Source organism: Emydura macquarii, unplaced genomic scaffold (assembly GCF_026122565.2).
Source record: "Emydura macquarii macquarii isolate MOO-44397 ecotype Brisbane River unplaced genomic scaffold, CSIRO-AGI_Emac_v2 contig_2897, whole genome shotgun sequence".
In the NCBI taxonomy this organism is placed as follows: domain Eukaryota; kingdom Metazoa; phylum Chordata; order Testudines; family Chelidae; genus Emydura; species Emydura macquarii.
The window spans coordinates 46,926,419-46,953,780 of NW_027133034.1; the positions used below are offsets into that span (position 1 = coordinate 46,926,419).

The following is a 27,362-nucleotide window of genomic DNA, read 5'->3' on the forward strand; positions in this document are numbered from 1 at the left end:
CTCTCAAAACCAACCCACCTATTCAGCCAATCTGATCTGTGGGTTACCTAAAATCATTTCACTGCCCTCCTACTGGGCATCCTTTACAAAATAAGCAGGAACCTGCTGACATCAGAATGTTCTCTTCACATGTTCTCAACATACAAACACACTGTATGGTGCAAGTAACCCACACTGGCAATGACAAACTGTACAGTTAATTAGAACTCTGGTGGCTGTAATCACTGAGGATCATGGGCACTGATAAAGGAATAATTGGGAAAGTTGGATTATTTTATGAAATAAACAGTGGCATGCTGTCCCAGTGATGGCTTTGAAGAAAAAATATAAAACAGGATGGTTTTACATAGATTGACCCAATGCCATTGTGTGAAGTATATTCTGAAGTACTGGCTGCAAAGAGTATGAGGCTTTCAAAGTTGCTGCAGCATTTAGAAATCAAACAGCCTTTGAAAGATAATTCTGAGAGTGAGGTTGAGAAAAATGTGAAGCCTTGGGAAATCAACAAGATTTGGTTATCCAAATTGGTAGTGTCAATGTGAGTGCCTTTCAGGCATATTATTTGCTATCTTTACAAATTGCACAAAAGTAAAAGACCCAGCATTGCAGAAAATTTTATTCCCTGTGCAGTAGACAGGATTTCCAGGCCTGGAGCAGCTACCATACTGAAAAAGTGCCATTGTGATAAAATAGTGTCTCTTCTCAGATCTGTGTAATTTCTGCAAAAATGCAAACATAAAACTTGTCTCCATGCCAGTGAGAAACTTCTTGGATATTCTCTGCCTGAGGCGTAGTTGTACCTGTACAGTTATAACCGGCTGGCTTTTTATGCCTATTAGGAGGAATGTCTATGGGTACCAGATAATAAAATCACTACCCACCCACAGTGTCCTATAGTTCCATTGCTATGTGGGAAAATGGTCATTCTATAGCTGGGAGTGGTAGGGGAGGGGCATGATCACTTTTTCTAAGGGCAGCAATTTTTTAGCACCCAGGACAGACTTTAGTATATTTACCTACACTTGTGGACCTAATCTAGACCAATAAAATCTTTGTGCTGTCTAGTCATACATGTTCTTTTTCCCCTAAATGTGCCAATGGAATGATAGGTTCTTCTTCGAGTGCTTGCTCACGTCAATTCCATAATAGGTGTGTGTGGGCCTTCGTGCATGGCTGTTGGGAGAATTTTGCTTTAGTGGTAACCGTAAGGCTATCTCTGGTGCCCTCTGGAGCTCTGTGCTCATGTTGTGGTATATGAGGCATTGCTGGCCCTGCGCCCCTTCAGTTCTTTTTTTCCACATTTTCTTTCCACCTGTGATGGTTGCGGAACAGCTTTCTCTCTTGCATTCGTAAGTGGCTAGTGGGTCTTTCATTGCTAGTTATTGCTGGTTGGTTGGTTTGTTTGAGATAGTGGTCCTATCGGGGATATTCGCCCAGCGACGGGGCATGCCCTGATTTCCAGGCTTCAAACAGTCTTCTCTTTGCCCTTCCCACTTAATGACCCTCATGACTGTTGCTTAAAGAATTTAGGGGGAAACACGTGAGGGATAAGTGAAAGATTTGCAGTGATTTCAGTCAAGAAAGACCAGGACATTTGCCTGAAAGCCCTGTTAATGGAGGCCTTAGATCTGCAGACTGGCCTCAGAACCCTCCTGCTTGGACTCAGTGCCGAGCACTTAAGCATCTGTATGGAGCGCCTCGCCAGCATGGAGCCCTTCTCAGTGCTGTTTGCCTGCACTAGTGCCAAAGAAATGGCAAAAGAAACAGCACAATCAAGGCCATTCCCTGGCGCCAAAGAGGGATAAGAAGGGAGTTGGGCAAAGGACCCACCTCAGGCCAATCACTTGCCCTGGAGTAGATAGAGCCAGCTTCTACCAGGGTGGAAAGCCCTCTGTGGGAGCCACCCCCAACTTCTGGGAGCAGACGGGGACCCATCCGCCTAACGGTGATGGCCCTTCCAGTGCCTCTCACTCCGCTGGCCTTATCCTTAGCACCAGAGCTGGTAAAGGCACAGCTGGTAAAGGCAACTGTCTCCAGGGATAAACTCACCATGGGGCTACTGCAGGGGCCAGTTGATGGGTGCCATTCCCTTGTTAGCACTGGACACGACACTTTGGCCAAGATCTTCAGTGCCATGGTGAAGGTCTCTGCCGTCTTGACATTGGTCCCTGGCACCACGCTTCACTCTCCGACCCAGAGGAGAGACTCACTGGCTACATATCGCCGATTTTAGTCTCCCCGGTACTGGTAATTGCCCTCGCGGCACTGGTCACTAGTAGCATGGTGATGTCTACCAGACCCCCGGTACTGATCTCCAGCACCACATGGCCCGTCACTTAGTTGCACACCGCCATCTCAGCACCACATCTCTCCAGTGCTACACCGCTCGGGAATCCTGTTACCAGTCACCATCTCCCCGATTCCGTACTGCAGCCTATAGCAGGAGCCACCCATTGGCTCCACCTTGGTCCGCAAGGGGGAACTGTCCTCCTTGGAGTGGGGGAGAGAGCCTAGTCACTGTCCTAAAAAACACAGGTTGGTGGGTGTACCACTGTTTGGTGCCAGCCTGGCAGCGGGCGCCTGGCCTCAAAGACAATGATCTGTCTAGTGGCCATATTGGAAACCTTGGGGGATCCCTGTGGCACCAGGACCCTACTTGCTCCAGTCTTTCGTAGTTGCATCCAAAAAATGATCTGTGGCACAGATAGGCCTGGTGTGAGACATGGACTCAGGATCTGAAACCAGCACTGAACTGCGGGACCCGGGGGTAGAGACAGATCCCCTTGAAGAAGAGGACATCCCATTCCCTCCCTTGGTGTTACTATCATTGTCCTCATCCCCAGATGAGACCGTGGCCAGCCCGGCTCCCCCAATACCACCAATGATTCTCGGACCCACCAAAAACTCCTTAAAAGGATTGTGTCCAACCTGGGCTTGCAGGCTGAGAAGCTCACGGAGCCTACCGATGGCCTCTTTTACATCCTGGTGGCTACAGCATCGGCTAGACTTGCATTACCCTTGCACAAAGGTGTGCTGAAAGTTGTCAAAGCCCTATGGCAGACTCCATCCTTCTTACTGCCAATAGCCAAAAGGGCTGAAAAGACATATATTACATTCCAGCCAGGGGATACGAATACCTGTTCTCCCATGCACCCCCCAGATCCCTGGCGCTGGTTGTGGTGAACCAGCGGGACAGGCAGGGTCAGGCAAATTCAGTGTCTAAGAATGAGGACACTAAGAAGCTGAACTTGTTTGGCTGTAGAATAAATCTTTCCTCCAGTCTTCAAATTAGAATCTCCAAGCAGCAGACATTGCAGGGGAGATACAGTTAAAACATTTGGGACTCTGTAGCCAAATTCAAGGACTCTGCCACAGGACACCAGGCAGGAGTTCGCCTCCATCTTGGAGGAGGGCAAAATGGTACCTAGAGCCTCTCACCAAACAGCATAGGAAGTTGCCGATTCCATGGCCAGGTCAATGGTTTGGTGGTACCCATGTGGTGGTGCTCATGGCTGCAATCCTCGGGATTGTCTCATGAGGTGCAGCAGTCTATACAGGACCCCCATTTGATGGGAACACCCTATTTTTAGAGCAGACTGATACCAGGCTTTCTCGGCTTGACTTCAGGGTCACTTCATGATCCCTTGGCCTGTATACATTGCAGGAGACAGTTCTGGCCGCCACAGCTGCCGCCTAGATATTCAGGTCAGCTGCGTCTAGGAACCTATAAGAGAAGGGTCAGAGATAAAGGTTTTAAGTGCCTCCATCCTGCTGCTTTCTCTGCCATGCAGTCGGGGCCTGCGTGCCATCAGGGTGGTCCATGGCATGCGTTTTGAGGTGTGCCTGAGGATGACACCTCAGTTTGGCCTCAGGATCAATTCCCCAGTTTATTTTTGAATCAACTGTTCCCCTTCCTTTCCACATGGCTGAGATGACATCAGACCGTTGGGTCCTCAACACTATATCAGATGGCTATACTTTGCAGTTTTCTTCAGTTTTCCTTGTCCGTCTTCAGGGACTCTTCTCATGAGCAATTTCTCATTCAGGAGGTGAAAACTCTGCTATGGGAAGGGGCTGTGGAGAAAGCTCCTCAAGACATGAGGGGGAAAGTGTTTTATTCCTGATACTTTCTTATATTGAAGGCCAAAAGGGGCCTCAGACCCATCCTGGATCCGTATTGCCTCAACAGATATCTCAAGAAGTTGAAGTTCTGCATGGTCTCCCTAGCTTCCATCATCTCTTCTCTGGATCTAGGGGATTGGTACGCCACTCTCAACTTAAAGGACGCATATTTCCGTTTTCTGAGGTCACAGAAGGTCACTGGCTTGTGGTGGGCTAACTACACTACCAGTTCATGGCGCTGCCTTTGGCCTTTCTTCCACCCCAAGAGGCTTCACAAAATGTATGGCAGTAGTGGGCGCTTACCTGTGGCATCAAGGGATGCAAATTTACCCATACCTTGATGACTGGTTCATCCAGGACAAATCGCAATCTCAGGTCCAACACAGCCTCAGTCTCGTGAGAGCCACCTGTCAAAATCTGTCCTGGGCCTTCCTTCCGGAGCCTCAGTTCCAAGTCATGTTGGGTGTCATTAAACATACAATCTCACCTGGTCATGACCGCTCAATCATGCTTCAGACTCCTGGGATGTATGTCAGCATGCAGGTACTTGGTCCGGCATGCTCATCTGTCTCCGACTCCTAAAGTTGTGGCTAGGGTTAGTCTACACTCCCAGCAGGCAGAGTCTGGACCTTGTGGTCACAGTACCACTGCACATCCGGCCATCCCTAATTTGGTTGACAAACCTTTACTCTGTGTTACAGGGAGTGCCCTTTTCAGGCCTTTCCCCCTCAGTAATGCTGGTCTCCAATGCTTCGGGGCTCGGGTTGGGAGCCCGCTTCAATGACTTCAACACATAGGGACTCTGGATGCAAGAAGGTTGCTCCCTCCACATAAATGTCAGGGTGTTCAGGACGGTACATCTGGCTTATCAGGTGTTTCTTTCCTACCCGGCTAGCACTATAGTCCAAATTATGACAGACAATACCGCTGCAGTGTTTTAAATCAATAAGCAAGACGGTGCTTGGTCATCATCCTGTGATAACAGGCTATCTGCTTATGGAAGTTCTGCATGCAGAACGCCATCCTCATTGTAGCTTCATGTCTCCTGGGCGGCAGGAATGTACTAGTGGACATCTTCATCAGGTCCTCTTCATCTCGTCACGAGTGGTCACTACATCCAGAGGTTGCCAGCATGATTTTTCCAAAGGTGGGGAACTCCACAAGTGGATCTGTTCGCATCCAGACAGAAAGTGCTACCCGTTCTGCTTCATCCGTGGGATCGCCAGGGGCTCTCTATCCGATGCCTTCTTACTCTCCTGGGCACAGACGTTGCTGTACACTTCCTTCTGGTACCACTGGTCCACAGGGTCCTGTTGAAGATCAAGCAAGATAAGACAAAAGTGATGATGGTTGCCCCAGCTTGGCCATAACAGCACTGATTCGGCACCCTGCTGGAACTCTCAACAGCAACCCCGCTGGTGCTGCCACATTGGCCAGACCTTCTGTCCCGGGACCACGGTCGTCTGTTGCATCCAGACCTAGCATATCTGACCTGACTGAATGCAGAGGATCAGGCTTGCTCAGCACAAGTTCAGCAGGTTCTTATGGACAGCAGAAAGCCTTCTACCAGAGCAACATACCTGGCCAAATAGAAGTTTCCTGTTGGGCCTTGGACTGGAACCTTTCTCCTCACCAAACCTCAATGTGGTCCATAATGGATTACCCTTTACATCTCAAGCATCAGGGTTAGCTCTCTCATCACTCAAGGTTCACCTGCCGACTATTTGGCTTCCATCCTTTGGTCCTAGGGAGATGTTTTTTCCCATGACATGACGATCAGGTTCTTAAAAGGCCTGGGGAGACTTTACACACAAGTCAGAGATCCTGTTCCTCCCTAGGACCTGAATCTAGTCTTTAGCATCCTGCTCTCTGCTGCTCCTTTCTTGGAAGGTTTCCTGCGTGGTGGCAATCACCTCAGCACAAAGGGGTTTTGAGATCAGAGCTCTCACCTAGGAACCGCCTTACACAGTGTTTTATAAAGACACAGTCCACCTGTGACCCCACCCAGCCTTCTTACCAATGGTGGTGTCACAATTACACAATAACTAGGATATATTCCTGCCTGTGTCTTTGCCCTTCTTCATTAAAAGGACTAAACCCTTCCGAAGGCTGACACAGGTCTTCGTCACAGTGGCAAAAAGGATGAAAGGTCTGCTGGTCTCCTCCCAGAGGATCTCTTGGATAACTGCCTGCATCAAGTTCTGTAATGAATAAGCAAAAGTGCCTCTGACAACAATTGTAACAGTTCACAAAACTAGAGTGCAAGCCTCATCAGTAGCCTTCCTGGCGCAGGTGCCAATCCAAGACCTCTGCAGAGCTGCTACATGGTCTTCAGTTCATACTTTCACATCCCATTACACTGTCACCCGGCAGGCCCGGGATTATGCCAGCTTCAGTTGAGCGGTATTGTAAGTGGCACATCCATGAGCAAGCACTCGAAGAAAAACAGTTACTAACCTTCTGTAATGGTGGTTCTTTGAGATGTGAGGCTCATGTCCATTCCATGACCCGCCCTTTTTCCCTGCCATCTGAATTGATGGCAAGAAGGAACTGACTGGGTGCAAGGCTGTCGGTACCCCATATATTGTGGCATGAGTGCGAGGCTCCAGAGGGCTCTGGAACTGACCTTATGAATACCACTAAGGCAAAAAATCTGACAGCCATGCACATGTGTGCACACACACCTAACATAGAATGGATGTGAGCAAGCATCTCAAAGAGCAAAAGTTATGGAAGATTAATAACCATTTTTTCCATCCCTAGGACCAGTTCCCTACATGTTTAGGGATTATTAATTGATTCTCTTGGGGCCTAACGGCAAATAGTGTGTGTCTATGCAAAACTGCTCTATTTTTTCCAATATTGGAAAAAAATCTGTCCCCTCTACTGCTTCGTCACTTGACTTTTGCCACTTCTGCTCTCCACATCTGTTTTTTGTATCCATTTTGTCTTTATCTTAGATTGTGAGCTCTTGAGGGCAGGGACTGCTTCTTCATTATGTTTAGATGTTGTCAGGCACAATGGACTTGAGGCCTCTAGGTGCTGTGGTAGTAGAAATAATATTTATATTATATATCTGAACTCATTTTATGTTTTTATGTATATCTGAGCTGATGAACAGCTTTTGTCAGAGTTTCTGCTTCTTCAGTTAACCCGTTGTACCTAAATTTACAATAATATTTCTGGTTTTCCCCACGTGTGTGGTAGGCTTTAAGAAAATGTTTCTGTTGAATTTTATGTTCACCAGAAATGTTGGAATTAGGTTCCCTTAAACTTTTAGTAAAAGATTTGGTTGTCTGGATATCAGTGCCGTTTTAGAAACACGTTTCAGATTAATTTTAAAGGGGCAAACTGTTTATCTAAGGGTATGTATGCACTTTGAGTGGGGGTGTGATTCCCAGCTCACTGAGACATACACACGCTAGCTGCCGTTGAGCTAGTGTGCTAAAAATAAAGTGTAGCTGTGGCAGTGGGAGGAGTTATCTGCCCAAATGTGTGCCCGTCACAGATGCGATGTACATGGGTTACTTGCAGTGCTGCGGCTGCATTCCGTTTTTAGTATGGTAGCTCTCATTGAACAGCATGTGTGAGTCGTCTTGAGTGGGAAATCACATCCCCAGTTATAAGTGTAGACTCTAATAGAAATGTCACCTTCTTAATTATAATTGACTTAAACTGACTTGTTTTGCTCCTTAGTGCCTTTGCTACTCTAGAAGAGGAGGCTTGTACAGAGCTCGTTCCTTACCTTGCTTATATACTTGACACTCTGGTCTTCGCGTTTAGTAAATACCAGCATAAGAATCTTCTCATTCTTTATGATGCCATAGGAACTTTAGCAGATTCAGTAGGACATCATCTAAACAAACCAGTAAGTATCATTTATATTGTGTATAAACCACTGACCTAGTGAAACAGTAACATAAAAATAGCCTACTGCAGTACAGTGTGTAAGATTTTAAATGAAATCTCTATTAAAATCTGCATAATAAAAAACACCCCAGCCTTTCTTTTACACTGCCTCAAGGATGCACTTGGATTACTGAGAATACTGATATTTCCTGTTTTAAATGTAGTCATACCTGTAGAATCTTTCAAAAAAGAACACATTTAATGCAGTTAGTATATAGCATTAGTAAACGTTAGGTCTGTGATACTGAATTTTTTTAAACCTTGGAACAAGATCTTCTACTCTTATTTTCCTATTTGAGTCCTTTGTTTCTGTTTAAAAATAAATAATCTCATCCCTACACAACTGTAACTCCCACTGTACATCTTTTGAGTGGGATGGGACCTTTAATGAGAACCCTAAACTATTAAACCATATTCAGCATTGTGCCTAGCCTGCATTTTAAAAAACATCACTCAATACCATGCCAAAACCTGAGGCTGCTTGTCCTACAGACACACACATACTAGGACTGTAGAACCTTTGTTAGCAAATTCTGCTGTAGAATATTTTTCCTAAGCTAAAATTTTCTTAATGAGCACTTAAGACAAGTCTTTCTCTCAACTCCTTTAAAAACTATTAGCTATGTACAAGTTGTGAATGTAAATGCTTCAAAAGGCAGGAGATTCTTAAACTTTTCAACACCAGCCAGTTAGCTGTTTAGTCATATTTTGTGTGTGGGGAAGAACTGGACATGGGGGTTTCTCTTGTATTTTTCCCCCTCATTTCTCTTCAAGGTTTGTAGTATTTTCACTGGCTTCAGCAAGCATGTATAGAATCAAATAGGTAGAGAAATAAAGGATATCTTGAAATGTTTTCCTCCATCCTGCTCCAAGATACATTCTAGAGTATGAACCTAATCCTAATGCCCCATTGTTCTGATAAATCTGCTTTCCTGGTGCATATTATTACAACTTCAGTTTTACAACAAGTATTTTCAAATACGTTAAGTTTTCTGGTTGTCTAAATCCGTGAGAATTTAAATTTTTAAATACTGCCCACAAAGTCCAGCATTTTACCTTAATTTTTCACAGTCCAGTCCTAAAAGTGAAATAACTTGCCAAGTTTTCCTGGAAAATTTCCTAAACTCATCCTTGAAGCTGAAAATTTCCAATAATTTGCCTTAACCCTAGGATTTTAATCCCTAAAGAGAGGTTAACTAGGAGCTAGAATAGAAGGGGCCCTTTAGTGTTGACCATGGAAGACTTTATAATGTGTAAAACAGCGGGAGTTCTGCGGCACCTTAAAGACTAACAAATTTATTTGGGCATAAGCTTTCATGGGCAGAAACCCACTTTGTCGGATGCATCTATAATTTATGCATTTATAATGTGTAAACACATCGCTATCTAAAGAAATAAGTGTAGATTAATCTGTTTTACAGATTAAAAATTAGAACTAAAGTAGTGGATATAGATACTATCTGAACATCATTGATTGATAGTAGGGGCAATGCATTTTTAGAGTATATGAGTAAAATTCTGGCCCCACTGAAGTCAATTGCAAAATTCTCTGATTTCAGGAGAGTCAGGATTTCACTTTGTTTTTAAAGTTCAGAAAATCAGATTAAGAAAAAAAATTTATACTGGGAGTATTATAGCTTTACAATACAAAAATTTTCCGGTGTGTAAACAATACACTTTTAATTGTGATCACTTGGCTGGTTTGAGTCACACATGGTATGTGTGTATGGTGTAGGGAATAGATGACCTGTAGAAGTCTCTATAGGGGTTAAACTATAACATGGGAAAACGGAATCTCATAAATGGATCTCTCACTGAAACGGCCTAGTGAGCAAAGTTGTCACTCATGGTGTATCTATTGGCACCTAATATATAGTAATGAAAAGACCAGCTTTGTTAATACATTGTTTCCTAAAATGTAATCTGAGAAATATCAGACTGTGAATTCATTATGAAACTTTATAGTCATGCAGGAGAGACAGTTGTTTACAATTGAAACTGCTACATCATTGATATGTCATAAGGACCTTTTTTGGTAAAAGTAAATTTGAGATGCTTGAAGTGGTCATGTGTTCCAGACTTCTGAGGTAGAAAACTTGGGTATTTTTGAAATTCAGTATTTTAGCAGTTAATCAACCATATTTTTCCTCACTATAAATAGGAATATATTCAGATGCTAATGCCTCCACTAATCCAGAAATGGAATATGCTGAAGGATGAGGATAAAGATCTCTTCCCTTTGTTAGAGGTAAATGTTACAAAGTATTTTGGAGTGAAGTTGGGCAACCTGTACAATCTCTTTTCTACTAAGTCTGTTTTGTATTTATAAATGTGTTTAATATAAAGTAGTCTGGATCTTATTGTGGGAATCTTTTAAGGACCTGAATTATAATTGTGCATTAATTAGTGTAGCTCTTATAAGAATGATCCTTTCTACTGAAAAGACCAGGTTGGGGCTATGACTGTGGAGATTAGACATAGTGGTAAAAATCTTCATTATGGAAAAAGCCATTTCTGCATCACTCTTTCATTTTGGCTGGAAAGAGATAATCATCCCCTTTCTGTCATTTAAAGATATAACCATTTAGGAATATCTCCTTCCAGATAAAAAGTTTTAGGTTCGTTTCGCTGGCGTGTATTTCCCCTGTAGAATTTTTTTTACTGATGATCTTTTTCTTTTATTCCCATAACTTTGCTCCCAGGGGGGCACGGTCAGCCATCGTCTGTAAACTGAACATTCCCCTTCAAAATCTGTGGCATGAAAATTATTAGCCCACTCCTAAACCCAAGTTTTCCATAGCAGTAGCATGTTATACAATTGTCTGAAATAGTGTGTAGCCAAAATGGTTTAATTTTTCTCTTCTCTATGTTTAAGTAGGGTCTAGTGAAAGAAAAAAGTGTAAATTTTCATTATCACATGTGCGTTACTTTTGTATTCCAGTGCCTGTCTTCGGTTGCCACTGCCTTGCAATCTGGCTTCCTTCCATACTGTGAACCTGTGTATCAGCGTTGTGTAAACCTGGTACAGAAGACGCTTGCACAAGCCATGGTATTTTTCTACTATTGTTCCCAGGATTTGTAGAATACAGTTGATGGATTGAGTATGCCATTGCTTGTGTATTATACTGGGATTTATAACATATCCATCAAACAACATCTGGCCGACATTACAAAAAACAACCAATCCTTGATTTGCATGCATAGCATGAGAGAACTCAATCTGTTTATATTGAAGGTTGGTGTTTTTAACCAGTGTTTTATTACAGTTGCACAATGCTCAGCCAGACCAATACGAGGCACCAGATAAAGACTTCATGATTGTGGCTCTTGATTTACTCAGCGGCTTAGCTGAAGGACTTGGAGGCAACATTGAACAGCTAGTGGCTCGCAGTAATATCTTGACACTAATGTACCAATGCATGCAGGTGAGAAGACTTTTTTTTTTTTTTTTAATCCTGATTTTTTTTTTAAATAAACCTAATGCTAATTGACTTTTCTTCTACCTTTTTCTTTTTTTGGGTTTTTTTGGTTTGTAGGATAAAATGCCTGAGGTACGACAGAGTTCTTTTGCCTTGTTAGGTGACCTGACAAAGGCATGTTTTCAGCATGTTAAGCCTTGCATAGGTATGTTTCTTTTTATATATGCATTATATCATTAACTTATTTCACATTCTGATAACTGAAGGAAAAGATGGTCTATTCATCATCAACCAGATTGATTTTCCTGATGGTGGAAGGCCTCCCTGTTGCGGGGGAGATGGGTAGTATCAATTAACAGACAGCTATCCCCATAGTCATTGCCTCTCACTAGGGAGTGGGTGCTGTTAAGGGTAGGAGGAAATACCCTGGTTCAGAGTATCGCATAGGTAACAGTTGCTTCCAAGGCTCCTACAGAGGCCTGATAACAGACTTTAAAGCTGCCATCTCACAGCAGAAACCTGGGGAGATAGATGGCAGTAACAACCATTCTCTAAGTGAATTAAGTGCACTGGGCCAGCTGGTGCAAAGTTCAGTTTTCACCACTCTGTACTAGCAACAATGTGTGGTCATACATTGTTTAGACTACACTTTATAAAAACTCTGCGTTTTGCTTTTTTCTTAAATTAAATTTAAAACTGTTCATGAGTGAATTTCTCCACACAGATTTTTATACTATTTTCAGCCACCTGTGTAGCTTTGATCTGGCATATTCAGATTGTTTTGTAACTAACGTAGTTACTTTCTGCTGAAAATGGAAAAGCTGATAAAATTGTATCCCAGAATTACAATCTACACTGTTTGTTTTAGGAATAATTGTTTCCAATGCAAACATCTTGTCAGATGTTTATCATCTCAATATGAAGTATGCCTTTATGACACACTTATTTAAGGAATTAGTTGCAAAATTGTTGCTCCTAACTCTTGTCTGTCCTGTATGAGGCATTCCATTCATTTCAATATTCTTAGGTTATGAAAAATTGTGTTCACTGAACTTCTAGTTGTGGAGTAAAACAACTTTACTGCACATTGTCAATTTTAAAATGTTGTTCTTTCTAGCTGATTTTATGCCAATTTTGGGAACCAACCTAAACCCGGAGTTCATTTCTGTGTGCAACAATGCTACGTGGGCAATTGGAGAAATCTCCATTCAGATGGGTAAGAATTGATTTTTTTGAGAATGCATGTTTAGTTAAACATTTTACATTGTAAAGATGTATGTCTTTGTTCAGTTAAATAACGGCAAATGAAAATTTTGACTCTTATAATGTTAGTCTAAAGTGTTATACACAAAAGGATCTATTTAAATTGATTATTTTAATAGTCATTTTCTTATGAATTTTTGTTTTTTGGCTCTTTTAGGTATTGAGATGCAGCCTTATATTCCTATGGTGTTGCACCAGCTTGTAGAAATCATTAACAGACCCAACACACCAAAGACGTTGTTAGAGAACACAGGTACCCTATAACTGAAATGTTTGTGGTGAAGGAAGTTATGCTGTTGTCTCTATTAAAGCGGAAAAAAAAACAAAAACAAAAAAACTCCAGCCTTTACAAACTGCTTAGGGAAACCACACCAGAACTGATATATTTCCGGCTTTTATAAGCAAAAGCAGCTCTGTTTTGCAGAAGTTTTTACAAGTCTCAGTGCCGCAGTGAATCATCTGTCATGTGTTTAGGTTCTTAAGATTGTTGCTTTTTAAAGCCATTTTATAAAATTAATAGCGTTGTTATACCTGGATTACTTTCTTTTTGATTTTATGTGCTAAATCTGACAAATGTATGCAGGAACACACTTAAAGAATTGGAAGTTCTCTTTTACATAGGTTTAAATACATATTATATGTAGATTCATGCATATATATATTTTAACTTTCAAAATCTTGAAAACATAATTGGCATATATGAAAACAGCAGAGGAAAATGAAGATTTGGAATTAACAACAAAAAAAACCCCAATACACCGAATATTAGAGAAATCAGTTTGGTGTAGTAATTGCACTTAAAAAAAATCTAGATCCATAGTGGTAACATTACTACAATCAAATTGAAGTGTAAAAAAAAAAAGTGTATAATGTAGTTTACAGTGCCTAATTTTTTAATTAAAAATTATGAAAACTACTCCAATGATGGCATGTACAGTTTATATTCTGGCCAGTGACAGTGGCCTTTATATTGAGAACTGCCAGCAAGTGTCGTCTTAAACCTGCATTCCTGAGGCTTGTTTCTTTTGCATTTTTAGAGCGCATGTTCTGGTATAAAGAGCACCTTCCATACTCTAGAAAAGCTTAATTAATTATGATTTAATCACTTTCTTTTTAGTACATCTACTTTTTCTTTTCTTAGTAATTAAACATACTCTCAATTTTTTCCTGTTACTCATTTTCCTTTTGTGAGGAAATCATAGTTCTTCAAGTAGTGTCCCTGCATGTGCCTCACATGCCTTTGATCTGAGATTTTCACTAGCAGTCTCTGTTCGGTCTGCACATATGCTGCTGCTACCTTCGTGCCGTGCACCCGAGGCTATGTCAGGCTGTGCAGGTGAATCACCTTTAGTTTCTTCTCAACCACCTTTGCCTGAAGCTGAGCTTAGCATGTCTGCGTTTTGTGTGCCTCAGCTACTTGCTGAGTTTGTTGTACTTAGTTTATTTAGCTTAGTTTGTCAGTTAGTAGTAGTAGAAGTAAATAGTTAATTGCTGGTTATTGAAAGATTGTTTTATTTCCTTTGGGGAAATCCTCCCTGTGGAGGGATGTGTCTGTTCACAAAGGTTTACATTGCTTCATGTGTAGAATAGACTACCTCAGTCAGTGATGGACACTCTTAAGTGCATTCACAGTCACACAACGCACAGAAGTGTAACTCCTGTTTAGCCACAGGACATGGAAGAACTGGGAAATCAAGCTGCTACTGTTAATAATGGAGCGCTCCCTTCACCTGGCTTCAGAGCCAGGTCAGGAGAGTCCCTCTGTATATCAGTCCCCAGGGTCTCTAGCACCTCTTTGACATCAGCACAATGCTCCTACAAAGTGAAAAGCTTTGGAAACCTCCTCTAAAGATCCTAAGAAGAGGAGCTTAATTCCCCTCTTAAGGTACCCACCTCAAAAAGGTCTCTCTCCGACAAGGTCAGCAGCCTTGTTTGGTACTGTAAAGCCAAAAGGCTCCTCTGGTACCAGCAAAGTGGGAAAATCCTGTAGCTTTATGAGTAGACATGGCTCTGAGAAGGCACCAGTACTGTGTAGTGGAGATGGTCAGAGCAAACACAGAAGATTGGTGCTCCCAGTTCACTTATCAAACTATTTGGTACCATGTAAGACAACCTCCATCTACTCAGCACTGCCTACAAAAACCTCAAAATCATTGTTACCTTCCTGCAGGGACAAGTGTGTTGGTCTGTCGGTACTACAACCTCACTCAGTACCAGAAGACTTTAGGTAGCTGAAGGACTTATTGGTGACTGTTGAACCAGCATCTCTGTTGCTGGCAGGTACCGAGCATCTGTCAATACTGAAGTCATCCCTTTTAACCTTTTATAGATCCCCAGTCCCATCACCTCTCTTTTCAGTTAGAGGTCTCCCATTAGAGGAAGAAGAGGACTATGATGGAGACCTCCATTCAGTATTATCAGTCTCTGTTGGGCATTCACCCATATACAAACCCCCTTAATCAAAGAGACAGGGAAAATATCCAGGGACCTCATCACTTGTGATGGGAGCAACCCTGGATACCATGGTCCTCAATGGCTGTATTGGGATCCCTGGGCATTTTATTGCTCGTGGGTCTCCAGAGCCTTTCCCATCGGGATGATAGGGAGACTTAAGCATCTCCCCCCCCAGCAACAGGAGGAAATGTTTGAAGATCAAGAGAAGGATGGATAAAGAATCTACCTGAGAGGCTGCCATCTCGTCATCTTCATCGGATGAGGTGTTAATGCTGTCTCCTCCCTCTATGGGTAATGATTTTCAGCAGTTTCAAGATCTCATTAAACAGTGGCAGACTCCCTACAGTTACCTCTTGAGGAAGTCAAAGAATCCCAACAAAAGCTGTTGGATATTCTTCATTCTGCGACACCATCCAGAGTTGCCCTTCCCATCAACAAGGCTCTGCTGGAACCTGCAAAAACCATTGGCAAACTTCAGCTACAGTAACACCCACATGTAAGATTTAAAAAGTATTGTTCCCACCAAGGACTCTTAAGTTCCTAGTTTCTCATCCTCCATCCACTTTCTGATGATTGAGATGGCGAATGAATGGGGCATACAGCACCAGTATAAATCCACCTTGTATGACAGACCAGAAGCACCTGGACCTTCTGGGAAGAAAAAATTACCGATCAGGAACCCTGCAGCTCTGCACTGTGAAATATCAGGTGCTGATGCCCAAATGCAACTTTACAAATTATGCAAAATTTGACTCCTTTATTCATGCTAAAGGGAACAATTTCAGCCTACCATTGCTGAGGGAAAATTATGGATCATGACACAACTTTAGGCAGCTCTTGATGCTTCAGATATCAGAGTCTGTTCAGTCTCCATAGCAATGGTGATGTGCAGAGCATCCTAGCTACAGCGCTGTGGTTTCCCCCACAGAAGTCCAGCACATGGTAGAGGATCTTCTGTTTGATGGTCTGAAGTTTATGGAGAGAACCGAAGAGTTGTTGCATACTTTTAAAGGTGCCAGAGCCACACTACATTCATTAGGCAGCTACACTCCTGTGAACAAAAGAAAATTTAAGTAGATGGCAAATGGCTCAAACATCCCATCAGATGCAATTCTCTGCTTTTGAGACCAATGGAACCACCTGGAGAAAGATGTAGATTCCAGATCAAAAGATCCTCTAACCTACCCAGCACAAGTTCACAGCAAACTCATTAAAGCATCAGTTTTGAGGGGGATGGTTGAGGATTTGGACCATCCCTTGTCTTTAACCTGTCAGATGCAATAATTTGCCCATCTCCCCCCATTTGGGGACTGACTCCTATTTCCAACAAACAAGGGAGCAGTGGCTGCCTGCTTGCTTTGTGAGGCAATCATAGTATTCCTGTATCTCATGTCATCTTGGACAAACTGGAATTGGCATGGGTGCTGAAAGTAATATAAGGCTACACCATCCATTTTATTTTCTCCATCCCTCTTCAGTCTAGACAAACAGCTGTCCGTTCCTCAACAGATGAAACACTGCTTACACTAGTGGACGGTTCATCACAATGTAGGGATGGATGTCCCCTGCCTCCAACTGATGCCAATGGTAACCCTAACCATGGACACATCTGTTAGGATGCTTTGTCTCAGTGCTGTAACGGTACAGGGCAGATGATCACCCCAAGTATCTACCCACTTTATCAACCTGTTGGAGCTCAAAGTGGACAGAAATGCCTGCCTCCATTTTCTGCCTTTCCTCAGACATGGCTCTATCAATGTTATGACTGACAGTGGGGCCTGCTCGTTTGATATCAGTCAGCAAGGAGGCGTAAGATCCCCTTCACTCTGTGCTGAAGCAATAAGGTTATGGAATTGGTGCATAAAACATCGTGTCAGAATTTCAGCAGTGTGTTTCCCAGGCAGGCAAAATGTCAGAGCAGCTATTTTTCCCAAGACTATCAATAGGAGTTGGATTCCTAGTTCTTGTCAGCATATTTCAGACTTGGGGATTTCCAGAAGTGGACCTCATTGCCACAGCTACAAACAAAAAATGCTATCTATTCTGTTTAAAGGCATTGGGAGTTAAGTCACAATTTCTTGGGGAAAGCCATCCCCCTCACTTAGATGAAGAAGCTGTTTTATGTTACCACCACCACCTCTGATTTACAAAATGGTAAACAAAATCACAGGTCAAGACCAACATTATCCTAATAGCCCTGGTGTGGTTGATGCAGGCTTGCTCTGGAATACCTGCTGCAACTAAAGAAAACGGGACCATCATTTAGTTCTCTCAATGTTTTTTTTGGCTGTCTTAACATTTCATACCACTGTTTAGGGGTTTTCACTGTTGGCTCACCTTACAACCATTAGGTTCATGAAAGCTCTGGGTAATATCTTCCCACCCGTTGAAAGTCCCCACCTCAGTTTGGGACCTTAATTTGCTTCTTAAAACTCATGAAATCTCCTTTTGAACTGATGGTGACCTGCTTGTTGCTGCATTTGTCCATGAAAATAACCTTCTTAGTGGCTATTCCAACAGCCTGCAGAGTCTGAGAGATTGAGGCTTTAATGGCAGAACCTCCGTTCACAGTATTCTATAAGGACAGAGTTTCCTTACAGACGTCTTCTGAATCAGATCATTTATCTACCAGTTTTCTTTCCAAAACCATATCATTCCAATCTGGAGACCACCTTCCATACTCTACATGTCAGGAAGGTGCTAGCTTTCCAGCTAGATATGAAATGATTTAGTCCTAAATCATCTAGCCTGTTTTTTCATTTTATTTACAGACAGATTTAAAGGTTCTGCTGCTTCTACCCAAAGATAATCAAAATGGATTTTGGGATGTATTGTAGCTTGTTACAGTGTTGACAGCATTCCACTTCCTGCTGGTGTTTCAGCTCGCTCAACAAAGTCACAACCTACATATGTGGCTCTACTTAATGTTTCAGTATCTGAGCTCTATGGAGCTGCTACATGATCTTTGGTATGTTACTTCTCCAGGCACTACCCATTGGTTGATACCTCTAGATCTGATGCAGTTAGCAATGCAGTTCCTTTGTGCTGGACTATATTCCAAGCTCAGTCCTCCTTATGGGGATACTGCTGAAAACTTTCCTGAAGTGGAGCACCCACAGGGACACTACTCAAAAGAATGAAGAGGTTACTCACCCTGTGCAGTAACTGTAGTTCTTCGAGATTTGTCCTCTTGTGGGTTCTCTACTATCTGCCCTCCTTCCCCTCTGGTTCAGAGTTTCCTTCTGAGATGCAGTGGTGGTGAAGGAACTGAGGGCTGTTTGCCTGCACAACTTCATGTAGCCTTGGTGTGGAGCATACGGATGTAAGCGGCGCATGCACAGGTCGAATGGCCACTGCTAATGAAAATCTATCAAAGGCACCTGAAGTACATGTGCACCTGAAGTGGAGCATCCGTAGGGACACATCTTGAACTATTTACTGCACAGGGTGAGTAACCTCTCTTAGACAAACCTCACAAGCTGATGTCATGGATGCTGATGTCATTGACACTGATGTCACAAGTACAGGACTGCACTGTACCATGAGAGGTTAAAAAGAGAGAAATTGAAAGTGTTTTAGTTTCAGTGTATGTCATCTCCAATATTTTGTGAAACTAAATGTTAAAACTGTAGTTCTCAAAATTAGTGTGGAAGGTGAACTTTAAGAAAAAAGAGCTGGTTGGCATGTTGTAGATACTGCTTTTATTTAAGAGACCATTTTTAAGCAGCTATATGAAAGACTGCCAAATAATGACAAATGAATTCTGTTTTCTCATTTATTGATGTGATAATTGATGTGTCCAGTGCTCAAGTGATTGCTTCTATTATTGTTGCAGATATTATAGAAGCATCCAAACTGAATTTTTGTTTACTCTTTAATAGTTGACTTAAATGTAGATACGTAACTGCAAATAAATGTTGAATGTGGCGTACTTACAAGAAGTTTGTTGTAGGATATCACTACAATGTATTTTAAATAGTTTTTGTATTTAGCATAGTAAACTAAGATGCCACCAAAATATTTATATTTTCCTATTTTGTATTGTAGTATTGCGATTTTGTTTAACTTTGTTTCTCCTGGAAAAATATAACTAAGATACACTCCTCAATAAAAAAAGATCATTGCATAGGAAGTGGATAGGTGGCACAATCTTCAGCCTACACAAAAAATACTTCGTTTAGGCTTCTACAATGTGAAAGATGATTGGAGTTTCTCAAATATGGCTTTAAAAAACCTTGTAATATAAACATACTATACATGGCTGCACTTAAAATTAATTTAGCTGAAAATTTTGCATGCCATGGATATTGCAGATATGGAAAATGGAAGTATTATGTGACCAGTGTGGTCATATGACCAATTATATTTAAAAAAAAGTTAATTTAAAAAAGCTAGCCTATCCTACACCAAACTTGACTGGAGAGAGCATCATCTGCTTTATTGCATGTTTCATGGGAGTGCTCACAAATGCCTGTTTAATTAGAGTGTTGCATAGTATGTCTCTTGAACATAGGTTTCCTTTCTCTGCTTCATATGAATCTGCTGGATTTTAGTATTATTCATGTAGTTTGCTTCAAGTAATTTTTAAACATTATTCCCGCCCCCACCCCCTTCTTCTGAAAGATTAATCTGTGAGTTGAGTGAACACCATTAAGGCATTCTTATGTGATCACCTTACCTTTCAGTCTGCCCCTTATAATAAAGGCAATAAGCTAAGTTATCTATTCAGTGAGATACATAAATGATTAAACTTCTTTTTGGACTAATAACTTTGTGCCAGAAGTCAGATTCTTCCAGGAGAAATCCTGTTGTGTTCAATAGTCAATGTGATTAAGGAGCCTATTTCACTATGATAAAGTATATAGATATTAATGAGCTCTTTACGTGCTGTGAGTGAATTTCGAATAAATTGTGTTGCTAAAAATCATGCGGAAATTGGATATATGAAGTCTTCAGCAAGAAAAGTGCTTGCATATTAGTATTTTCAGGTAGATGAAAGAGCATATTTGAAGTAACCACATTCTCTGGGTTTGATTTTAATGTTGTAATCTAATGCAAACTTTAATTTTGAAATCCAAATAGTGCAAGCTTAAAACAAATAAACTATTAAATTACTTATGGTCTAATCAGTGGATATTTTAAACTGAAAATGTTTAGTGCCTTTTTACCAAGAACATTAGTAGCTAGTTTATTACTGACTTCTAAGTAATGAGATTGCAGAGCTAAATATGAAGAGGGCAAAGTTAATATCTCTGTTCAAATAGCTTTTGGATTTTAAATTGTGTTTTGGTGTTCTCTCATTACCTATTTAATTCCTTTTTTTTTTTTTTTAATTCCCAAGAGTATGCCATGTATGTTGCTGCCCCTTATTTAGGGGGTGGTAGTAAACAGCACTAGTGAAATCTTATGTTTATTATCATACACAGATTCTGTTGGTTTCTGTTTCTGAGTTATTTGTTGTTTTTTCTTTATTTTTTCTCCTTCCCCCTCATTTGCTCATGTCTTGGTTGGCGTTTGGTGGTGTATAACCGTGATTGCGTTACCTTAGCAATAACAATTGGTCGTCTTGGTTACGTTTGTCCTCAAGAGGTGGCCCCCATGCTACAGCAGTTTATAAGACCCTGGTGTGTATTATTCAATCTTTTTTTTAATTCATTTTTCTTCACTTTCTTTCTTTCTTTCTTCTCCTATCTCACTTTTAGATATATTTTTCAGTTGGTTACAAAATCACAATCCTTAATCATTGCCAACCATGTGACTAATCTTGTCCTATCAGGTTTGTGAGTTTTTAGGAGCACCGTCATGTATATTTTATGTTGTGGCTAACGACTAATTGATGCATGGGATAAGATTGTCACATGCTTGCTGTGTTAATAAGCTTGATTATGAAAGAGCATTTTAAAATCCATCAGAATGATAATATGCATGCATGCAAATACTGTAAAAGTTAAACTATGCATTACATTACATTAAAAAATTCAGTCTGAGACTTGAATTGCTGTAAGGAATACATGTTTATAGATTTATGTATGAAATAGTTTGCTTGCTTCATTAAAAGTTAAATAACTGTTCCGTACGTGGTATCTGATATATTTCAAACTGTGGCAGTATATTCTATGTTCTGCTTCTAATAATGATAGCTCTTACCAGTACTGTGGATAAGCGTTTTAATGGTATTTAATGGATTACAGGTCACACTTTTTAGGAATCATAATTTTACATGGTACAGCATTAGGTATAAACCACATTTAAAATTCAAAATTCTGCACAATGTAGATGTCATCATGTCTAACATCTGAAGTTAAATGCAAATAAATTACACATGAAAAAGAGACTCTGAAATCTTTATTTGATGTGTGTTGAAAACTATTCTAAAAAGATCTGTGTGACTCTTACACCATCAAATACTGTCAACTAGTTAATTAAATTAAATAAAAACTGATTCTGTTGCCTAACAGCCTGGTTCTCCAATTTAATAGGTGTACCTCTCTACGGAACATAAGGGATAATGAGGAAAAGGATTCGGCTTTCCGTGGGATTTGTACCATGATCACAGTCAACCCTAGTGGAGTAGTCCAAGTAAGATATTGCATAGGCCTTTGATTTTTGTTCTGACAAGCTTATTCTGAAATTGAGTAGGAATAACAGCTAAAAAAATGTGAATGCTATAAAAGAAGTTCAGCATATACTGGTTCCTTTCTGCATTTGGTGGTAACTTTTAAAGAACAATAGCTAGTGTAAAGTGGTGTAACTCCATTGATATCAAGAGGATTTAACCATTTACATCAGCTGAGGATCTGACTCAGTTTGGTTTTTTCCCTCCTGTGGTTACTGTAATTGAAATAGCAATCCTGAAGACACACAGTTAATTTTAGATATTTTATCGCATTCCTTGCCAAAAAGTAATATGTTTACAAAGTGGTTGTATTACATCTTAGTTTACATACTGTTTTCATGTCCATTTAAAATTTCTTTATAAATCTCAGCATCTCACTTCAGAGTGTGTACAAACCATACCTTTAATTTCATAAGATGGAAAACTTACCCAATATGTTCTTTGTACAATTGGAAAAATAGCGAATGGCGATATAACTATTCAAAAACATGTTTTATTGTTAGTCTGTGTATCCTGAAACTGTACTGTGTACATAAAAACCATTAGTCTTTCTTTCATTCATTCAGTTTAGTCATTTCAATCAATCATTATTTTCTTTTCAAAACAGCTTCAAAACCTAAAAGGATGACTGTTAATTAATGCAATTGTAAAATAATATATGTATGCAAAAGATATTTGAAATGTAGTTTGTCTAATATGCAGTAGTGATTTCAGACGCCAATTAAATGTTAATATAAATTGCATGGTGTGTCACATCTTTGGCATCTTTGGGGGGGCACATTCCCTTTAAACAAATATGTTAGGCATGCTTAATTTTATAATATTGCGTGAATCTACAGTAGTCACTTCAGATGTTCTTCCCTATTTTGTTACACACGCAAAGAGCGTAATAACCTGTTTCTAACCAAGGTATTGCAATAAATGATTGTCACTACCTGCCATATCTTAAAAGTATACTACAATGATTAAAGTTAATTCTTTTTTAAAATTGTTTTTACTACATTTTGTCATGGTTTCAATATCTCAACAACTGATGTTGCTGGTTATGCTATAATTACTACTTCAGATTGAAAATAATTCCATTTTGTTAACGGTTCATTTTTTAAAATTTTTAGTGGTTAGAATAGCCTTTGCATTATTACTCTGCAGTTTTTCTTTAATCCCGCCTTATTTTAGTGTTCCTTTTATTTAGAAGACACATAATGTATTGGTTAGAGTAAAGGACTGTGAGTCAGATCTGGATTTTTGTCTGGTTCTGACAGATCGCTTGTATACCCTTGTTCAAGTTGCTTAATCTCTGTGCCTTAGATCCCTTGTTTATCAAATGAGGATAATGTTTGCCATACGTGCCTCGGAAGTGGAGAGGCGGGTGTTGTGAGAGTTTTAATTTGTGTGTGAAGTCTTTTCAGATCTTTTGATAGAAAGCATTGCTTTGTGTTACTTAAAGCATGTTGTTTTATAACCATTATAGTGCAGTATAAAGGTTTCACTGGCATAAATTTGCGATGACTATAACTTGCAAGTGATGAAGTAAGAATGAGTTACGCAGATCATCATAAACCAGTACCAACAGACTCTATAATGCATTCAGTTAGTGTCACGTTATACAGAAAACACTTCTAGAAACATTTGAGTTTAAAAAAAAAAAAAGTTATGGATGCATTTTAAAATCTCTGCCTCTAAAACCAGATTGGCTAAGTACTAAATCAGAGTATACAGATTACATGTTGGGAGGGATGTTATGTTGCAGAAACCTGTGAAGTAACACTTCAAAATGCATGTTGGCTTGACTTTTAAATCTCGTAATTTGTCATCTTCCAGGGCTAAAAACAAAGATTGTGATTCTAAAATGTTGATATATAACAAGAGTGGCCAAACTTACTGACCCTCCAAATCTCATACAATAAACTTCAAAAATTCAAGAGCCGCAAGACATATACAACCTTTACACATGCATTTTTAAAAAATATTAATGTCATACTTACTATATATTGGCTAAATACTGCTAGACCGTGCTTAATTCGTAATGAAAGAGGGTCCATGGCTCAAGCAATTTTTTTACATTCTTAACTGATGCAGCAAGTCCAGAGGTGCCAGGGCTATGAACTGCCAATCATAGAGGTGCCGTGGCTCAGCCCTGGCACAAATTAAATACTTCTGCTAGAGTGAGAGGTCTTATAATAGGTCTCCATCCTGGTCGGAAGTCTTTGGAAAGCTAGTTGATATGTTGTCAAGGTGGGGCATGGAAGAGCTTGGTCAGGTGTTGATTTGTAAGGACTGTATGATGTTTCGATTTTACGAACTTCATCATGGAGCACAGCGATTCACAGCACTATGTTGTGCTGAAAATTGAAATGAGTCGCATATAGTCTTCTTGAGTTGAGGATACTTTGTTCCTGCTGCTTGCTTCCAGAACTCAATTGGAGACTGTGATTTATGCATCGTCTTTAGAGTCTGGTCCTCCTGGAGTTCCAATAGTTCCATTTCCACAGTAGATGTTTCCATAACCACGGTTTTGGGAATCGGACAGCTATTATTGATCATTTCAACCATGAATGGATTTACAAGAAAGACGAAGCAGAATCTCAATTTCTGCAAGCTTTCAAACCTGGCCCAAAAATCATCAAGCCGTCCTTGTAATTTACCTCTGTATTCCTTGAGTTTGTAACCTTCTACTTCAATTTCAGGGGATGTATTTACCCTTCTCTTGAGATAAGGAAAGTGGATGAAGTCTCTTGACACTATGCCTCCTTGCAGAAACTTTAACTTGTTCTAGAAGCTGAAGGCTTTCTGAATAAGGTCGGAAATAAAATTATCTGTCACTTGGAGTGCCAAGCTGAGTTTGTAGATGCTGAATAATATCCTTGTAAAACATCAGATCTTGCATCCATTGCTCATCTTCTAGTTGTGGATAGAACTTTTCCTTCAAGGAAGGCATTGATAGGTTCCAACAGGGTCACAAACCTATATAAGACATTTCTGATTGATAACCATCTCACAATACAGTAGAAAGAGACATTAAGTATGTCTTCAAGATCCAGCTCTTAGATGAAATTTTTGAACTGTTTGAGTCTTCCCTTTTGACCAGATGAAATTGACAATTTCTAGGACCCTTTTTGTAACATTTTTGTACTTGAGGTATCTGCCTGTGAGATGTTCATGGTGGACGATGCAACGAGCAGGGAGAAACTGGAAATCTGGAATAGCTTTTCAAGAATCTGATAAGGCCTACTTTTTTCCCCCACCATTGCAGGTGCTCCATCCATTGCAACACTGACAAGTTTATCCAGCAGTACCTCGGCATTTGTCAATGCTTTGTCAAGTACATTCTTTACATCAACACCACAGGTTATTTCTTATAGCGTCACTAACGCAAACATTTCTTCTTTCACAATTACATCCACAGAAACACAGTGAACAATTATCGCTAGTTTTCATTTATCTTGTATATCTGTGGATTCATCAACAGCTAGGCTAAATGCTTCTGCCCTGCGGCGAAGTGGGAGGGCTCAGGGCTTCTGTCCTGCAAGGAGGGAGGAGTCTCAGGGCTTCAGCTCCACAGGAGGCACCTGCCTGGGCTCAGGGTTTCTGTCCTGTGGGAAGGAGGGTCTCGGGGCTTCAGCCCGTTGGGAGGTGCCTGCTGGGGCTTCTGCCCTGCAGTGGGGAACGGGATCTTGGGAATCCAGCGCTGCGAGAGGCGCCTTCTGGCCTCAGCCCCACTCCTGTTGAAGTCCCTAGTGCTGACCAGGAGCCTTCCAAAGTGCTGAAATCCTGAACCACAGCAGGCACCTCCTATGGGCCTGAAGCCCAAGTCCCCCCTTCCCTCTGGGTAGAAGCCCCTAGCCCCACCACCCCACTTCAGGGCAGAATCCCTGAGCTTCCTCCCCACAGTGGGGGGGGTGTGTGTGTGTGTGTGTGTGTGTGTGTGTGTGTGTGTGTGTGTGTGTGTGTGTGTGTGTTGCGAACTGTATTTTAACTGTAAAAGAGCTGCATGCACCAAAGACATGGTTTGGCCACCCCTGATATATAAGCACCTAAAGAACTAGCCAGACTTTCAAACATGCTGAACACCCAACAGCTTCCATTGACTTCAGTGGGATCTGCTAGGTGCTCCAGATACCATGGTGATAAGTGACTTGATGAAAATGTGCATAGAGGAGCACCAGTGCTGAGTCTTTTTCACATGGGACTTCAGCACTTTTAAAAATTTTACTCTTATATTCTTCATGAGGGACATCTTCCAATTTACCAGCAGGATGATGCACCATTACTAGCCAACATAATTTTCAAGATTCTGCTCCTTAAAACAAACCTGTCAGTGGTTTAAGACTGTTTCCTATGCTGCTCCTCATTCCATTGAGAGATTACAGCTCTCTCTTAAGGTAATGGTTTGAAAGGTGCACAGAGATTTGAAGTGTTAGCCTCAATTGAGTAGTTTTAGTGGACAGAGTGCAGGTGATGCAGCCAAAGATGCATGATAAACTGCACGTACTACATGGATATCATTACAATTTTTGTAGAACAGATTGAAAAATTTTAGCCAAAGCATTATTACAAGCAGCTGGAAGATAACTTCTAGCTAAGAGAAAGCAAATTTTATAGTTAAACTTTTAAAATGGATATTTTTCACTTTTAGTCTGATATATACGAACATTGATTTACCCTATGGATTAGAAGTGGAGTCTGTAGTTATCTACCCATATAACTATAGTCATTGATCTGGAATTTGATGCCTGACATGGAAATTTACTAAGCAGCCTAGCTGTTGTGTTTTGGCTCCTTCACTTCACTCCACTTCTGCCTTATTCTCTACATAATACTTGCATCCCAGCTGCCCCCATTGTGCTTTCATTAATTGTAATTTTTGAAGGCTCAAGTTAACACACAGCCTCAAAAGAGATGAAAGAAAAAAAGCAAAGAAGGAAAGGAAAGAGTTTTCTTTATTTAACCTTTACATAGTAGTCTTCCTATGTTCCTGAAATGTCAGATGTATGTTTTTAACTTCATGTGAAAGGGAGTGTTGTTTAATGGCTGGGCAGAGGATAAGCCACCGGAGCAGATGAACCCAGGATGCAGGATTTTTGGGGGGTAGGTTGGATTATGACACTAGTGGGTTACAAAAACTTCCTATGGGCTGTGTTGACTTTATCCTTTGCTCTCCTTAGAGGAGGAGTACTGCATCCTTGGGGAGTATGAGTGGAGGGTGGGGGTAACTATTATAGCTGTTAAGTTTGTAGTAGTCATCTGTCTTTTTTTTCTGAGAGATTTTCCTGGCCCCTTTTGGTTCTTTCCAGTGCAGTGCCTTTAGTTGGGCAAGTGTATCAGGGAAAAGATTTACCCAGTTAGCTATTTGAATAGAGGCATTTAGTCTTAATGGCTTTCAAACTGCACCTTTATACAAATATTAAACTCACTTGAAAATAAATCTAAAATAAAATAGAAGCATGTGTGAATAGAAGTTCAGGTTCCTGCAACACTTATAAATTAAGAATGCAGTGTATTGTATTGACTTATTTAATTTATTAATTGGAATGATTCAAATACGGAGTTCCTAACCTATATAATGTTTAATCTTTCAG

General features: G+C 40.7%; 1 protein-coding gene across 4 annotated transcripts in view; it reads left to right on the forward strand.

The window, feature by feature from the left end:
- TNPO1 (transportin 1) overlaps positions 1 to 27,362 on the forward strand; it is a 127,059-nt gene that overhangs the window by 84,509 nt on the left and 15,188 nt on the right. For 2 of the 4 annotated variants that reach the window (XM_067569085.1, XM_067569086.1), the window contains exons 14-22: positions 7,819 to 7,990; positions 10,193 to 10,279; positions 10,973 to 11,080; positions 11,298 to 11,456; positions 11,568 to 11,655; positions 12,568 to 12,666; positions 12,871 to 12,966; positions 20,716 to 20,791; positions 21,647 to 21,746. In XM_067569085.1, the coding sequence (XP_067425186.1) occupies positions 7,819 to 7,990; positions 10,193 to 10,279; positions 10,973 to 11,080; positions 11,298 to 11,456; positions 11,568 to 11,655; positions 12,568 to 12,666; positions 12,871 to 12,966; positions 20,716 to 20,791; positions 21,647 to 21,746 (985 nt within the window). Of the gene's footprint in view, positions 1 to 7,818; positions 7,991 to 10,192; positions 10,280 to 10,972; positions 11,081 to 11,297; positions 11,457 to 11,567; positions 11,656 to 12,567; positions 12,667 to 12,870; positions 12,967 to 20,715; positions 20,792 to 21,646; positions 21,768 to 27,362 lie in introns of those variants that run through there. The other 2 variants (XR_010923992.1, XM_067569087.1) reach the window with 2 other exon arrangements.